At 46.1% G+C, this 16,001-nt stretch overlaps 1 protein-coding gene across 20 annotated transcripts in view; it reads right to left on the bottom strand.

Annotated features, from left to right (window-relative positions):
- OBSCN (obscurin, cytoskeletal calmodulin and titin-interacting RhoGEF) overlaps positions 1 to 16,001 on the bottom strand; it is a 296,265-nt gene that overhangs the window by 131,626 nt on the left and 148,638 nt on the right. For 19 of the 20 annotated variants that reach the window (XM_034759817.1, XM_034759797.1, XM_034759802.1 and 16 more), the window contains 8 exons: positions 15,661 to 15,927; positions 14,075 to 14,341; positions 12,164 to 12,430; positions 10,484 to 10,750; positions 9,036 to 9,302; positions 7,473 to 7,745; positions 4,448 to 4,714; positions 286 to 552 (listed from right to left, as the gene is read on the bottom strand). In XM_034759817.1, the coding sequence (XP_034615708.1) occupies positions 286 to 552; positions 4,448 to 4,714; positions 7,473 to 7,745; positions 9,036 to 9,302; positions 10,484 to 10,750; positions 12,164 to 12,430; positions 14,075 to 14,341; positions 15,661 to 15,927 (2,142 nt within the window). The remainder of the gene's footprint in view (positions 1 to 285; positions 553 to 4,447; positions 4,715 to 7,472; positions 7,746 to 9,035; positions 9,303 to 10,483; positions 10,751 to 12,163; positions 12,431 to 14,074; positions 14,342 to 15,660; positions 15,928 to 16,001) is intronic. The other variant, XM_034759806.1, reaches the window with a different exon arrangement.

Raw genomic sequence — 16,001 nt, 5'->3', positions numbered from 1 at the left:
GTGGAAAATACAGAGGCAGGTATAAATACACAGCGCATGAAAAGATGGGAGATGGCGTACTGAGTGGGGGGTCAGTGCAACTCCCATCTTTTCATGTGCTGTGTATTTATACCTGCCTACTGTATTTTCCACTCAATGCATCTGATGAAGTGGGTTCTAGCCCACGAAAGCTTATGCCCAAATAAATTTGTTAGTCTCTAAGGTGCCACAAGGACTTCTCGTTGTTTTTGCTGATACAGACTAACACGGCTACCCCTCTGAAAGGAGAAATAATGTTTCTGTCACCTTTTACCAACAAGGATGCTGTAGTCTGCTCATCACCGGAATCACAAGTGTAGTCTCCAAAGTCTTTCAGCTGTAAGTCATGAATTAGGAGTTCCACGGTAGATCCCTTCTGTCTCATCTCATACTTGGCACTAGCTTGGAGCAAGACTGAACCCTTTCTCCATTTCACTGGGGCATTGGGTTTGGAGAGCTCAGCGTGTAGGGTGACGGTAGAGCCCTCCTCGGCTTCTTGGTTCTGGAGTTTTTGTTCAAAAAGTGCTGGAATGGCTGCGTTCCATAGACAAAAAAATAGGGTCAAGTATCATGCCATTCAGTACATCTACTCACAGTACAACTGCATTTGGATTTGCTTGGTATCACAAGCAACACTTGGATTGTGGAGTCAACATTATAGTCGGGCAAAACTGGTGAACACTTTTCACAGGGAAAATTTCCATGTGAAATTGAAAACATTTCATTTCTCTTGAACTTTGTGACTGATTCTTTGTCGTAGCATATCTAATATTAAAGGTAAAATAATACAGGCACAATAGCAAACTATCCCGATAAGAAGGAAAAATAGGAAGAATAACAAGAAGCCAATATGGCTGTATCAGGAGTTCTATAATGATTTGAAATCATAAAAAAAAAGATGAATGAGGAGTACTTGTGGCACCTTAGAGACACACAAATTTATTTGGGCATAAGCTTTCATGGGCTAAAACCCACTTCAACGGATGAAGCCCACGAAAGCTTATGCCCAAATAAATGTGTTAGTCTCTAAGATGCCACAAGTACTCCTGTTCTTTTTGCTGATACAGACTAACACGGTTACCACTCTGAAACCTGAAATCATTAAGGAATCCTACAAAAAGTGGAAGCATAGACAAATTGCAAAGGATGAATACAAAAGTATAGTAAAAGTATGCACAAAATCAGGAAGACTAAGGCACAAAATGAATTACACCTAGCAAGGGATATAAAAGGCACTAAGAAGAGATTCTATAAATACATGAGAGGCAAGACAGACAAGAAGAAAAGTTGAAGGTCCATTACTTAGTGGGGAAAGAAAGCTAATAATGGATGACACCAAAAAGGCTAAAAAGAACAGGAGTACTTGTGGCACCTTAGAGACTAACAAATTTATTAGAGCATAAGCTTTCGTGGACTACAGCCCACTTCTTCGGATGCATACCGAAGAAGTGGGCTGTAGTCCACGAAAGCTTATGCTCTAATAAACTTGTTAGTCTCTAAGGTGCCACAAGTACTCCTGTTCTTTTTACGGATACAGACTAACATGGCTGGTACTCTGAAACCAAAAAGGCTGAGGTGTTTAACGCCTTTTTTGCTTCAGGCTCCATTGAAAAAGTTAATTGTGACCAGATACTTAACACAAATAACATTAACAATAATGGGGAAAGAACACAAAAGTCAGAATAGGGAAAGAACAGGTTAAAGAGCTGGGACCAGAGACTTGGCCCGCAGCTGGAGTCCCAGGCACGGGGCTGGCAGCCAAGACCAGAAGAGGAGCTGGGTGGTGCTACATGGGGCTGGTCCAGGCCCCAACCATGCCTCCCCCAAACATTCCTCCGCACCCCCCCTAGTGGGGCACGCCGCACAACTTGGAAACCTCTGGCCGAACTCATGGAGGATAGATGAGGTCCCAGAGGACTGGAAAAGGCGAACATAGTACCTATCTTTTAAAAAAAAGGAACGAAGAATACACAGTCAACTAGAGACAAGCCAGCCTAACTTTGATACCTGGAAAGATACTGGAGCAAATTATTAAACAATCAATTTGTAAGCACCTAGAAGATAATAATAGAGTAATAAGTCACAGCCAACATGGATTTGTCAAGAACAAATCCTGCCAAACCAACCTAATTTCCTTCTTTGAGAGAGTTACTGGCCAAGTGAATGGGGGGAAGCAGTACACATGATATATCTTGATTTTAGTAAGGCTTTTGATATAGTTTCAGATAGCATTCTCATAAGCAAACTAGGGAAATGTGGCCCCGATGAAAGTACTATAAAGTGGATGCACAACTGGTTGAAAGACCATACTCAAAGAGTAGTTATCAATGGTTTGCTGTCAAACTGGGAGGACGTATCTAGTGAGCTCCCAAAGGGATCAGTCCTGGGTCTGGTACTATTCAATATTTTCATTAATGACATGGATAATGGAGTGGAGACTATGGTTATAAAATTTGTGGGTGACACTAAGATAATGGAGGTTATGCTGCTCTCTCTTACACCAATGTAAATCAAGAACTCCACTGAAGTCAGTAGAATTACACAGATGTAAAAACGATATGATCGCTGTTAATAGCTTTAGATATACACTGGAGCCTGGACTCTGGGACCCTCCCCCATTGCTGAGGTCCTAGAGCTTGGGCTCCAGCCCTTGCTTGAACATCTACACAGCAATTTTACAGCCCTGCCGCCCGAGTCCCACAAGCCCGAGTCAGTTGACCAGGGCCAGCCGCAGGCGTTTAATAGCTGTGTAGACCTACCCTAAATATACAGGTAGTTAAGTACTGGAATATGCTTCCAAAGGAGGTTGTGGAATCTCCATCACTGGATATATTTAAGAACAGGTTAGACCAACACTTGTCAGGGATCGTCTGGGTATACTTGGTCCTACCTTAGTGCAGGGGTCTGGTCTGGATGACCGCTTGAGGCCCCTTCCAACCCTACATTTCTAGGATTCCATATCATAAATTTGAGTCAAAATGGTATGTGTTACTCATTCTTGGCCCAAAATCATAATAATAATATTGCAATCTGGATATGGAAAATTTCCCACTGAAATATTATTTCTATTTTAAGAAGGGGAAACATTAAGAGTTTAGATGATTGGCCTTTGTGGCACTGTAGTTTAGTGGCGTAGACAGGTGGATGAGAATCAGATTATCTGGTTTCTAATCTTAGGGCTGGTCTACACTAAGCCCCCAGTTCGAACTAAGATACGCAACTTCAGCTACGTGAATAACGTAGCTGAAGTCGAAGTATCTTAGTTCAAACTTAAAGGTACTTACCGCGGGTCCACACACGGCAGGCAGGCTCCCCCGTCGACTCCGCCTACTCCTCTCGTGGAGCAGGATTACCGGCATCAATGGCGAGCACTTCCGGGATCGATTTATCACGTCTAGACAAGACGCGATAAAACGATCCCAGAAGATCGATTCCTTGCCATCGAACCAGCGGGTAAGTATAGACGTACCCTTAGTCTATCAGTGTTTTACTAAGTGAGCACAGACAAGCCATTTAGGTCAGTTACTTCAAAAGAATTCCCTAATCTGGGGTGTTTCAATGTTTGGGGGTCCACATTAGACACCTCAGGTCTGACTTTCACTAGTGCTGATCTCCGGCATCTCCCATTGACTCCCAGTGTATAGCTAAAACTATTCATCATTTTTTACATCTGTGTAATTCTATTGACTTCAGTGGAGTTCTTGATTTACACTGGTGTAAGAGAGAGCAGCGTCAGCACCATGATCTTACCTTGCAGGATCCTTTTTTTGGTGTATATTGACTAAGGCCAATGCAATAGAGAACTCTGAATGTCAGGACTGAGGTGACAGAATCATCACTGGGCTCAACAGAGCGTGACGGTGAAATTCTATGACCAGTGTTATACAAGCAGTCAGACTAGATGGTCCCTTCTGGCCTTAAAATCTATGAAGCTGTGAACAGGGTTGAGGCCCAGAGCTGGACTACAAGGGGGACTCTCAACTCAGGAATGAAGTTCATTGACAGAGATGTACTGGAGTAGTTTGCAAACATTTACTCAGAGTAAAACTAGCTCTGTAGCCAGTATCTGCTAGTCCCTCACTTTAAAAGTTATGATAGTACCAAATAAGATATGAAAGCAGATATACATACACAGTAACAAATATCCATAACTGTTTAGTAATATTCACAGACAGCATTCATTATAGGGCCATTACCACGGTCATATGCAACATCCAATGGAAATAAATCAGTATCTTGGACTATACATAAAAAGCATTTAACGTAACTACTAAAACCAGGGGACTAGAACCTCAGCAGATGTAAATCAAATTAGCTCCCCTGAATTCAAAGGATCAGCTGAAGATCTGGCCCAGTGCATCTGATAGCAGTAGGACTGTGCTTGTTAACTTGAACAAATATGTCATTTAAAAAATATTCAAAAACCTACCTTTGACAGTTAAAGTGGCTGTGGTTTGCTGATTTTTGTTATCACAAGTGTATTTGCCCGAATCTTCTGGCTTTAAATTATAAATCTTTAACGTATGGATTGTCCCCTCTTGCTTGATTTCATATTTGGAGCTTGGAGAAATCACCTGGGAGCCCTTCCTCCACTCCACTGATACATTGGGCTGAGAGACCTCGCACTCCAGGGCAGCTGTAGCATCCTCCTCTAATTCTGTGTTCTTTAGAATCTCCTTAAAGACTGGAAGCGGTACTGAAATTATAAATATATGGAGGATGGAATTGCAGGAGCTTGTAATTACTCTAGTCTAGTTTTCAAGATTATGCCTTTGACAGTACATTGTCAACCACTCCGCTCTGAGCCTCTTACAATGCTATGTCCCCATAATAACTGGCGTGCAAATGATGCAATGGAATGTTTAAATGCTAAAAAGTGTTTTAACTTCTATGAAAGTTTTGTAAGACTATTTTTGAAGCAAAAGCCTGCATTTTGGACCTAAGCTACTTGACAGCATCTCTTAAAATATCATATTGTAATGTAGGGTTACCATCCGTCCGTATTTCCCCGGACATGTCCGGCTTTTTCGTCTTTAAATAGCCATTTGGGAGGAATTGGTAACAAGGTTAAAAGGTCCGGGATTTTTCCCCTTCCCCTCCCTCCCTCTAGGGTGACCAGATCACTGACGGGAAATATCGGGACGGGGGGGGGGAGAAAGGGGGATATCAGGACGCACGGGGGGGGGGCCCAGCGGGGGAACCAGGGCGGGGGGGGAAGAGGGCGACTCGGCTCCTTACCTGGCCTGTGGCGGCCAGCGCGACATGCTGGCGCGGGGCGGGGAGCCGGCCGGGATCCTGTCCAAGCCGATAAACTTTACATGGCCACTCGTGCGGCCCCGAGCCGCTCTCCCCCGCCGCTGCTGGGGTCCGGAGCCCCCCCTCTACCTCCCAGTGCCCCTACTCACCAGCTCCAGGAACTGGAAGCCAGACACCACCCCCTCCCTCCAGGCTTGCCCCGCCATTACAGCAGCAAGCCTGGAAGGGAGGAGGAGTGCCACATGCATGGGGAAGAGGCGGGGCCAGGGCGGCGATTTGGGGAGGGAGCCAATGGGGTATGGAGGGGGCTGAGTCGGGGGGGGGGGGCAAGAGCCCTTCCGGGAGGGCAAAATTGCTTGTTTGTCCAGTGTCCCGACCGCACATTGGTCGGGACACGGGACAAACAAGCAAATATCGGGATAGTCCCGATAAAATCGGGACGTCTGGTCACCCTACCTCCCTCCCTTCCATGCAGAGAGCGGCGTGGCTGATTGGGCGGCTAGGCCTGATTGAGCTGCTCCCATTGGCCTCCAGCAACTAGAGCCCTTCCCCTGCTGCCTCAACACTCTGCGGGGGAGGCGTGTTTTGCCTCTACGTGGAGGAGCCAGCATCTGACTGGCATGAGCATGATAAGGGGAGTCTGGGGGGGGGGGGGCGGGGGGGGGGGGGGGGGTATGGAGAGGGGTCGAGGCAGGCAGGGAGCAGAGGGGGTTGGATGGGTCGGGTGTTCTGGGGATCCTGTCAGGGGGCGGGGAGTGGTTGGATGGGGCGTGGGAGTCCCGGGGGTCTGTTTGGGGGTGGGGGTGTGAATATGGGATGGGGGGGGGTGGCGGGTTATATTCTTTTGTGGTGCCCGAGCTCCAGCAATATTTGGAGCTGGGTCTCTTCCCCGGCCCTGCCTGGAGCGGGCCCCGGCCTCCACCTGCCACCCCCCCTTCGTGCGTCCCATCCCATGGGTCCCCCCCCGTCTCTGCCTGAAAGAAAGCAGCGCGCACCTCTCCCGTGCCTGCTTGTGCTGCCAGAGTAGCACATTCCTATGCAGAGCCCTGCTCCCAGCAACTGCTGTCTGCTGCCCCAGGGTCCTAGTGCCCCCCATCCACTAATGGCAAGGCAGGCTGCCCTTACCCTGCCCTTTCACCCTAGCCCTGAGCCTCTCCAATGCCCCAAACCCCTCATTCCCCAGCCCTCATCCCCCCACACCCTAATCCTCTGCCCCAGCCCTGAGCCTCCTCCTGCATCATGAACCCCTCATCCCCAGCCAGAGCCCTCATCCCCCCACACCCTAATCCTCTGCCCAAGCCCTGAGCCCCCTCCTCCATCATGAACCCCGCATCCTCAGACCCACAGCCCTCACCCCTGCACCCCCTCCTATCCCCAAACTCCCTCCCAACCCCCCTCCCCCTCCCTTTGCACCGCCCCTCCTGCTCCCAAACTCCATCCCAGAGCCTGCACCCCTCACCCCCTCCTGCACACCCACCCTCTGCCCCAGCCTGGAGCCTGCACCCAGCACCCAAACTCCATCCCAGAGCCTGCACCCCTCCTGCACCCTAATCCCCAGCCCAGGACCTGCACCTCAGACCTCCTCCCCCCCATCCAACCCCCCTCCCAGAGCCTTAGGCAGGTGGGGGGGCGGGTTCTGGGCACCACCAAAATTTCTACAAGCCTGCCACCCATAAGGGTCGGGGCAGTCAGGGGATAGGTAGGGTCCTAGGGGGGCAGTTAGGGTGGAGGGTTCTCAGGAGGGGGCAGTCAGGGGACAAGAAGCAGGGAGGGGTTGGGGGTTCTGAGGGGGGCAGTCAGGGGGTGGGAAGTGGGAGGGAGTGGATGGGGACAGGGCTAGAGCGGGGCTCCCCCCCACCCTCCCGCAGTGTCCTCTTTTTTGATTGTGGAAATATGGTAACCCTATGTAATGAAGCATTAATCAGTATTTTGGCTGGCTCAATGTCATGGTTAATAAGTGCAGGAAGGGAATACGGTTTGAGTTTGCAAGTGCAAAGTTCTTTGCAGCTATGAAGGGGCAGTCAGGGAGAGAATGGCACTAAGAAATGGAGAGAAGACGGTTCCATCAAAATCCTGATCCTAATCATCCTTGGTAATCTCATTTGATAACAGTAGTTCCATTACGGTATATGGATGACACCTTGAGAAGCTGCACTCCACCCACACCAGATTCTCACCCAGGCCATGGATCTTGTTACCTTTTACTGTGAGCTCTGCTGTAGACACACAGGGCCCCACTCTGAAAGTGATGGTGCCAGTATCCTGCTGGGTGACTTTCCTCAGTCTAAGTGTGTGAATCTTGCCTTTTTCAACAGAGATCTCATTCATTTCATTGCTCTGCAGAGCGACGTCCTGTAGCTTCCACTCCACATCCCTTGCGTGATCATGAGAAACCTGGCACTGAAACATAGCATCTTCCTCTTCAAACACCACCACGTTCTTCAGGCCACTGACTATGGTCACATCAGGCTCTACAAATGTTGCAATGTCCATTAGTGAAAGGATAAATGGCCGCACATGGACCAAAAACACAAGAGTGGCTCATCACAATTCTAGAAAACTGTTCTGTTTTATGTCGGTTCTTATAACATGTCCATCACATTGGTATCTGAGCACTTTCTAGGTGCATTAGGTGACATGGCTAACATCTTTCGCATGTGGTTCTCTCTCTCTTCCTCTCTCCAAGGATAAAATTGTTTGTGTGTCTTTTAAAATAGCGCACCATGTGCTATCATAGAATCATAGAACTGGAAGGGACCTCGAGAGGTCATCTAGTCCAGTCCCCTGCACTCAAGGCAGGACTAAGCATTATCTAGACCAGTGGTCCCCAACCTTTCAGTGTGGCGGGCGCCTGACGACTAGCTGCCAAAATGCCGCCAAGGAGCGCGGCTGCCGGACAAGCAGCTGCCGAAATGCCGCCAAGGAGCAGCGTCATCAAGAGGCGTCGCCGATGAAATGCCGCCAAGAAGCAGCGGCATTTCGGCAGCGATGCTTCTTGACATTGCTGCTTCTCGGCGGCATTTTGGCGGCTGTTTGTCCGGCGGCCGCACTTCTCAGCGGCGGGGCGCTCCCTTGTCAGTAGGCAGGTGCACATAGATGCCCCAGCGGGCGCCATGGCGTCCGTGGGCACCACATTGGGGACCACTGATCTAGACCATCCCTGACAGGTGTTTGTCCAACCTGCTCTTAAAAATCCACAATGATGGAGATTCCACAACCTCCCTAGGCAATTTATTCCAGTGCTTAACCGTTAGGAAGTTTTTCCTAATGTCCAGCCTAAACCGTCCTTGCTGCAATTTAAGCCCATTGCTTCTTGTCCTATCCTCTGAGGTTAAGAAGAACAATTTTTCTCCCTCCTCCTTGTAACAACCTTTTATGCACTTGAAAACTGTTATCATGTCCTCTCAGTCTTCTCTTTCCAGACTATGTGTTTATATTATTGAAAGCAATGTCAAAGAAGCTTGACTCGAACTTGGCATGGAAAGTAGTGAGGTGGGAGGTAGTTTTTAGATACTGTGGGAGTTCGTTCCATAGTCTTGGATGAACCCACAAGAAAACCCTGTCTCCCGTAGCAACACTTCAGTAACTTCACACTTGCCATACTCAATTGCCATGAGACCCGAAGATCTGGTATTACCTTGTGACAACTCTTTCAGTCATCCTTTAAAGATGAAAAACTGTATTATATGCAGTAACTATTCTGATTTGTGAAATCTCACCATCTTGTCCTGAAAAGTAACCCCGCAGTAAAAGGCTCTTACCTTTCACAGTCAGCATTGCAGAGGTCGTCTCATCCCCAGCAATGCAGGAATACTCGCCGGTGTCGTTAGGCTCCAGGTGTTGAATACATAACTCATGAATGGTACCATCTTGTCTGATTCCATACTTGGAACTTGACTGAAGCAACCTGCCATCTTTCCTCCACTCTACTATAGCATTAGTTATTGTGACCTCACAGCGTAGCTTGACCATTCCTCCCTCTTCTACTTCCTCATTCTTTAGCTGTTGCTTGAACAGAGGTTTAATAGCTGTGGAGTCAAGAACAGCCAATAGACAATCCATTAGCTATGTGTTTGTATGTCGAAAGATCAACCCAGATACACTCCAACACAAGGAGCCTGGCTGCTTGGGGCCTCATGCTGCAGAACAAATATGCATTTAATAATGTCAGAGGTAAATAAACCACTTGTGTTCCCAATACATAAAGAAAGGCAAGCTCAGTGCAATTTCCCTAAAGCTTTTATCCCACACAAATTCAGAGTTTCTTTATCAGAAGGAGCTCTATTATGAGCCTTCTTGTGATGTAGAAGATAGCATTAGGAGTCAGGATGCACTATTAGCATTCATTCTAAATACAGAGTATACTCTTCTTACTAACACCAGTGTAACTCCATTGACTTTAATGGAGTTACTCCTGATTTACACCAACTTGAGAAAGAGGAGAATCAGGCCTTAAACACACGTTCTGTTGCACCACTCTCTTTCCAAAATCCTTAGACTCTCAACAATAATCCCTTGCAGAAGATGAAGCACTATTGCACTAGAACAAATTCCATCCAACTACTTGGACAACTGTCACGGAACTGTTGGGAGGCTAGTTAATTATATGGCTAGCCACCCACTTTGTTTTTGTTTTGTTTAAAGGCTCATAGTGTTCATGATTTTCACTGCAGTTTAGTAAAGATGAAAATCAGTAGGTAATCAAAGTGCTTCTATAACTTGTTTATGCATAATGATTCTATTGCTGCACTGGACTAGAAAATAACCCAAACTACCAAATCTGAAGAATTAACATTTGTTAAAATCATGGAGTCCTCATATTTTCTTACAATTGTTAATACTTGAGGGACACAAGGAGGTCACTTATATGTAGGATTACCAGATAGCAACTGTGAAAAAACTGGGATAGGGGATGGGGGGGTAATAGGAGCCTATATAAGAAAAAGTCCCCAAAACTGGGACTGTCCCTTTAAAAACGGGACATCTGGTCAGCCTACTTATATGCAGTGAATTATGCACCCTAACAGGCATTCTAAAAATGTCCCTCCATAATCCACTTTTGTGCATTCCGATTCGTGGTTTTGTATCTGCTTTTCTCTCATTCAACTTATTTCTAATTTGATGTATTCACAAAAAAATTAAGAGTAATTTCTCTAACATGTCACTGATCCATGTTTTTAAACTGCGCCCCATTTGGGGTGATGCTAACCATTCACTCTGAGGTTGGCTGTGCTCTGTTGATCTCCAGTATCACAGGTGTAATCAGATGTGTCTTCTGGTTCTGTGTTATGGATCACAAGTTCAGCTACGAGACCCTCTAATTTCATTTCGTATTTGGCACATGGAAAGAGGTCCATGGTGCCTTTTCTCCATTGCACAGAAGCCGTGGGCTTTGTCAGCTCACACCGGAGTTTTACTGTAGCTCCTTCTTCCACTTCCTTGTCCTTGAGCTCCCTTTTGAAAAGAACTGGGAGGGCTAAAAGGAAAGAGAGAAAAAAAAACAGGGGCTTTTATTTAACCCCAAATCAAGTACCTGTTAACATAACCAGACACTGATGTTGTGGGAAAGGTAGCGCCTGCTTTTTAAAAATACCCCCAAAGTCACTATCATAGAATGTATACTGCCAACTTGTAATGACAATGGCAACTGATTCCATTATATTCAAAAGAGGCTGTCTTCAATTCTGAAGTTTCCTTCAAGTACTCTTTGACTTTACGCCTTCCCTTGGTTGAGTTCTCTGAGCAAAATTAACTTTGAACCGATCCCAGAGATATGTCGGTATTCAAAAATGAATCTTCCTAGGGCCAGACCTTGGGAAAGTCCCATGTTGGCCTCATTCCAGTTACTAGATGGAGAACTTTGTTTTTGTTTAATATTGGAGAGGACATCAGTGGTGCATCAAGACAAATGTCCAGGGACGTTATGTTGACTCATTGCAGAGCTTCCCTCTCAAACTCAAATGTATGGGAACGTTACTCATGTTACAAGCCAACACTCTCATGGTCTGTGACAAAGCTTCCTCTCTGCTTCAGTGGGTCCTGCACTTCCGTTTACCGGCAGGCTGGGGTATTTCTCTTTTCCCTCAGAATTTTCCCCACGCTCCTGGTTTTACTGTCCATACCCTGTCGGAGCAGGGTCCCTGCCGGCCTCCCAGACAGTGGGGAGGGAGTGGAGCCTCTCAGTCTCTAGTAGCCCCTCCGGTCGTGGTGGCAACAGACCAGACACCCGGTTCAGTCTCTCCCCTGGCAGGGTCTCTTCCCTCAGATCTCCGGGGCCCAGAAGGGCCATCTGCCCCGTTAGGCAGAGATTCTCCCGCCCTTCGCCTCTGTACCTGCGTGGCTTCTCTCCTAATGCTTGTTAGTGTCTGCACTGCCCAGCTCTCCAGTAGCTTGCCCTTCTCCCTCAGCTCCTATCGCGCGCCCCTATCTGGCTGGAGGGGAGGCTTTTAACAGGTTCTGGCAGGCCCTTCATTGGCCCCAGATGTCCTAATTAACCCAGAGTAACGCCTGTTCAGCTACCAACGGAAAAGGGACCTGCTTATCCTGGGGCTAATATATCTGCCTTCCAGCACTCACCTGTACGGCTTGCGCCTGCCCACCTTCCCAGAACCCATTAGGAGCAGTCTCCTTTAGCTGCCTGGCCTGACCCCGTCCCAGCTCCTACCAACAAATACGATCTCTTGAAATAAAGCACCATCTCCTCTTCCATATCACTGTGCCCTTCAGGACAATAGTGCAGGGCAACTTTATTTAAAAAAATATATTAATAAGATGGAAGGAAGAAAATCATTATACCCCAAAATTATATAATTCAATCATGTTCCTTTTGTGTGCTGAAGCAAATCGATTGTTTCAGGAGCAAAGTCAGGGAGGGACTCTGGTCACCTACCTTTCACATATAAAGAAGCCTTTGTTTCCTGTTCCCCAATATCACAGCTGTACTCTCCTGTATCTTCTACTTGGAGATTATGTACTAAGAGCTCTACGATGCATTTCCTCTGTTTCATTTCATACTTATTGCTGGGCTGCAGCCCCAGGCCTCCTCTCCTCCATTCCACTGGAACGTTTGGTTTCGACAGCTCACAATGTAACGTGGCTGTACCTCCTTCTTCAGCCTCCTGATTCTGAAGGGGCTGCTTAAATACAATGGGCAGAGCTGCAAAAATTGGGAGGTAAATATTTTAAGTGCATGTTAGTCCCCAAAAGAAGATATCTGCCAGGGTCCATCAAGAACAAGCTAAACCAGGGTTACTCTAACACTGGTCTGTGGACCACTTCTTGTCGGCCCATTGCATGAACCATTTTTGAACCAAGAAATGGGGGTGGGATGGGGTGGGGGGGAAGATTGTGGCGTTAGGAGCAGAGTTTGTTCATGAGTAGATCTGTCTCACAAAGCAGTGCACAAAATGAACACGTCTGAGACCCACTGATCTAATCTAATCAGACTTTTCTGTGGAAGCATCTCTACAAGAACAGAAGAGGCTGCATTTGAAGAACACAGTATCTGAAAGTGAATTTGTCCCACGTGGTCTCTTTCCCTCCTATCAGCTTTTAAGATTTATAACAGCCTGTTGTGTTTTGCTTAGAGAATCTTCTCCTTTAGACTGTAAACGCCTTGGGACAGAGACTATCTTTTGGTTCTGTGTTTGTACAGCACAAAGCACAGTGGGGTCCTGGCCTGTGACCAGGGCTACAGTAATATAAATACATAATACTAGTAATAGATAAATCCTCAGCCAATGCATAAAAGGCAACATTAAGTTTCAAAATGTCACAGTGGTTAGTACAATGGGAAATGAATGGAATTGGAGAAGGTTTCAGCTTTCAGAAAGGACCTAGTTTAGTATGACACCAGGGGGTTAGGCAGGTAAGTCGAGCAACACTAACTGCATTCAAACTCTATCATCAGCGTGTAGCACTGACCACTCAGAACATGTAATAAATATCTGTTTCCCACAACTCTACCCGCCTGCACTTATTATTAATGAAAAATAAAAAAAGGAACAGCTCGAAAAAGAAAAGGGAATTCAGCAACAAATAACTCATCGTTGTGTTTTCTCTCATCAGCACTTAAGTTATACAGTAACTATAGTCAACATTTGATTGACAGCAAAGTTTCTTTCACCAGACACAGCTTTTCCCTTCTGGGCAAAATCTCTGTCGCCATAAAAAAACAGCTGCTCATGATGGAAAGTCAGCCAATTCTGCCACATAAACTGCCTTTCATTTGCACAAAGTAATTTGAAGCAAAAGTTTTAAAAAAAAAACTTTCACTTTTCACAAACCCATAAACATAGCACTTTTCACTAGTAGTGGTCATTCCCTGCCCTACAGATTCAGATGACGTCTGAAGTTGGACCAAATTAATTACTAGTGAAACTCCACGGACTTCAGCTTGGGTTACAAAAATCCACTTGGCGCATTCAGTGTGAGAAACATTTTAAATATGGGGTCACCCACACAAACAGCAGTTATAGAAGAGCTCACCAAATTCTCATTTGCTATCAACTTCACTCCACTCAGATGGCTTGGGGGCATCAGTATCTTTACATCACCATATTGTTTAACTGCTTTGCTGCTGCTTGAACATTTTAGGTATGCCAGGCAATCCCCACTCCATCAAGACTGGCACATGTGCCAGATGTGGGGAACATTCCATTCAGATTTCAGAGGAATACACCAAGAGCACAACAGAACACACACTGGAATAGAGGACCAGCAGCAAAGCAACTAAGGCAAAATTAGAAGGCCTTTATTTCATAGCACATTTATGTGGCCAGTGTTGCAACGTTCTGCCTACCATGTATGGTCACTGCAGCTGTTGTCTGTTGATCCCCAGAGTCACAGGTATATTTTCCTGTATCTTCCAGTTTTAAGTCATGAATGATCAGCTCAGCAATGGGCCCTTGTCGCTTCAGCTCATATTTCAGTCCAGGGTAGAGAGTTGTAGTGCCTTTCCTCCACTCTACTGGAGCACTAGGTTTGGTAAGCTCACACCGCAGTGTGACTGTGCCACCTTCTTCTGCCTCCTCATCCCGAAGCTCATGTTTAAAAAGTGCTGGTAGGGCTATGAAATAAAAACAGAACGTACATCATAAAGCAACTGGGCTTTCTCGGGGGAGAGATAGTGTAGAAAGAGTTTGAACTCTGTAACCCTCTACACTGAACTATTTTAGTGTGTCAAAACCTCAGGAATCTACGGTAGTAGATCCCAAACAGGTCATGTGCATATTTTCAGAACCAGAAGGTATCTATTTCAGGAAGCAGCTCTTGCTATGTATTTTGCTCATTCTTAACATGAACCAGGACCTTACAGGTGGCAGGAGACTTTTATTGCTACAAAAGTAAACAATATGCTGTGTCCGCCCCCTGGTCTTGGAAAAGTTCTCGGGGCGGAAGGGTTGATCTGAACATCTGAGCATTTCAATGTTTTTCCTAAAGGAGGGTTTTAAGGGATGAAATTAGAGTTACATGGCCCATCTTGGGGCCTGCATGGGATTCTGTGTTGCAATTCTCTTTTGCTGCATAACTACTCTGTTATGCCATTTGGGCTACGCTCTTCTGCTCCCCTTGCTGATTTAATTGTATTCCTGGCCCAAAACTGATGCAGGCTTGTCTGAAACTTGGCCCAGTTTTGCCAAAGAGTTTGTGAAGCTCACTGAACAATTCAGTTCACCTGGGCTGCTTTTTTGGGTTTGCACAATGCACTCGTACAACGAATTGCTCTAGATCTGTTTAATATCTCCTAAATTGCAAACGTGATCCATGACAAAAGAGTGGCCATAATAAAAATTACTATAGTACACCAAGGGCCAATTCAAAGTAAATGGAACAGAACCTGAGTCACAAACATCCATCCCAGGGCTGAAGTACAGAATACAGCACACCAGAAAGGCCCAACTATTGGTCAAAGGCTTTGCTCACACTAGTCTTCTTACTGAATCTCAAGGTAGTTAGTGAAGGATGCAGGATTCAGCCAAAAATGTGCACAAAACCACACCTCTCATCTACCAATAGTCAGAAGCATTATTCCTATAATAGCAGAAGGGGACGCAGGGAAATTGCAAGAGGCACTTATATAGGATGCCCAGATAATGTAGAAAGATAAAAACATGTAACTTTCAGATTTAAAAAGGATGATGAGTCACTTCTTTCATTTTAGGAAACTTTTAATCCCCTCTCTTAAGACATCTTCTAAGTATAAAATGCATGAGGACTCTAACGCAGTACTATTGAGAGCTCTTTTAAATAGAGTACTCCGGCCTTATATTTGTATTATTGTATGAGTACGAGCCTTAATAGCAAGCTTTGGATCCCATGACATTATTTCAATAAGCAAAGCTGGTATTAAAAATACTTCCGAAATTAGTTTCTTTTCCTTTTTACCATGCACTGTTAAGGCAGCTGTGGTCTTCTGGTCTCCACACACACAGGTGTAATCTCCAGCATCCTTCAGGTCTAAACCATGGACTACCAGCTCCACAATGCAACCTTCCTGTCTCATGGTGTACTTGTCATTCGGTTTGAGCACTTTGTGCCCCTTCTTCCACTCCACTGGGGCAGCGACCTTGGTCAGTTCACAGTGCAGAGTGGCTGTTCCACCTTCTGTGGCTTCCTCACTGCACATTTCTTCTTTGAAAGATGGAGGCAGAGCTGAAGGACGCAATATATACAGTGTGTTACAAACTGATGGCAATTAGCTGCTGTTATTGAAAAACAGGAGGTGG

This window comes from Trachemys scripta, chromosome 2 (assembly GCF_013100865.1).
Source record: "Trachemys scripta elegans isolate TJP31775 chromosome 2, CAS_Tse_1.0, whole genome shotgun sequence".
NCBI lineage: Eukaryota > Metazoa > Chordata > Testudines > Emydidae > Trachemys > Trachemys scripta.
This window is presented reverse-complemented; position numbering and strand designations above follow the sequence as displayed.